The following is a 1,308-nucleotide window of genomic DNA, read 5'->3' on the forward strand; positions in this document are numbered from 1 at the left end:
TTGCATTATGGGAAATTCCTCTCCTGCACACAAGCGTTTTTTAATAGAGCAGTTGAAGAAAAGAGGAGAAGTGGTGGCTGTGGTAGGAGAACAAACATCTGAAAGTAATGTGGTTCTTGAAGCAGCTCATTTTGGCCTGCCTGTGGTGACTAACTGGCCTAAAACTATAACTTATGTGATTAACAGCATCAAGGGAGGAAGAATTGTTTGTGAGAATATGAGGCAGTTCATCCAAGTTGAGATAATCTTTGCAATCAGTAGCTTATTAATAAACTTCATACTGGTTATATTAGACGGAGATGGCCCGTTAACAGTCATACAGTTGGTATGGGTTAACCTTCTTGTAACATTTATTGGAGGGCCAGCTTTGCTAATTACTCAACAGACCACAAGACAACAAAGGGATGAGCTTTCTATCATACCAAGAAAACCACCTATTACCAAGGTTATGTGGAGAAACATTCTTTTTCAAGCTTCTTATCAGACTGGCATTTTTGTATTCCTTCAACAAAGAGGAAGTGCGATACTGGGGATCACTCCAAAAGTTAACAGATCTATAGTCTTTAACGGGTTCGCTCTGTGCCAGCTTTTTAACATATTCAGTGCAAGGGATTTGGAGCAGAAGAATTTTTTCAAAGGTCTTGGTCAAAATTACTTGTTTTGGGCTTTGTCTGTGATCTGTCTTGTGTTGCAGCTTGGATTCATTGAAGTAGAGGCTGTCTTTGTCTTTACCAACACGGCACGACTGAATTGGAAGCAATGGGTTGAATCCATTTTAATTGGAGTTGTTACATGGTTGCTTGATGTGATAGTAAAATGGGCATCACAATACATAAACAAATATTGTGACTGTGGAGTTCTTCACCCAGCCAGAAACTGGTTCCAGAATTGGTTTGCCAGAATCAACTGTTGTGACAGTGGACCAGGAAGTGCACCAAATTCTACCCTTGCTTCCTTGGATCCTCCAAGATCCACTGGTGGAAAGGTACTATACAAATCTATCCACACTGCCTAATTACACAAAGTTCAAACAGAAGTCTTTTCTTTCTAAAATTTTGGATTCAAGTTGTAATTGTTGTTCTTTTGTAGGGCTGGATAACAAATATCACACGTGTGTGAAACCAACCAAACATAGAGCTAATACTTTGATGGATTAATCATATGTTGCAGTAGCTTCGATTTTTAGTACATATTTTCCACTGGTTTCTATAGGGGTTAGATACACCTAGAACAACAGTAAAATTGTATCCATGTGACCTATAAGTTAAGGGTTCGAGCCGTTCTGGAATCAACCCTGATGCTTTGCAT

General features: G+C 39.2%; 1 protein-coding gene across 1 annotated transcript; it reads left to right on the plus strand.

Moving 5' to 3' along the window:
- Window positions 1-7: 7 nt before the first annotated feature.
- On the plus strand, window positions 8-1,015 carry LOC125847468 (calcium-transporting ATPase 8, plasma membrane-type-like). The gene has a single exon (XM_049527082.1). It carries the CDS (start codon window positions 8-10, stop codon window positions 1,013-1,015), a length of 1,008 nt encoding a protein of 335 aa, XP_049383039.1.
- The last annotated feature ends 293 nt before the right edge of the window (window positions 1,016-1,308 follow it).

Source organism: Solanum stenotomum, chromosome 12 (assembly GCF_019186545.1).
Source record: "Solanum stenotomum isolate F172 chromosome 12, ASM1918654v1, whole genome shotgun sequence".
NCBI lineage: Eukaryota > Viridiplantae > Streptophyta > Magnoliopsida > Solanales > Solanaceae > Solanum > Solanum stenotomum.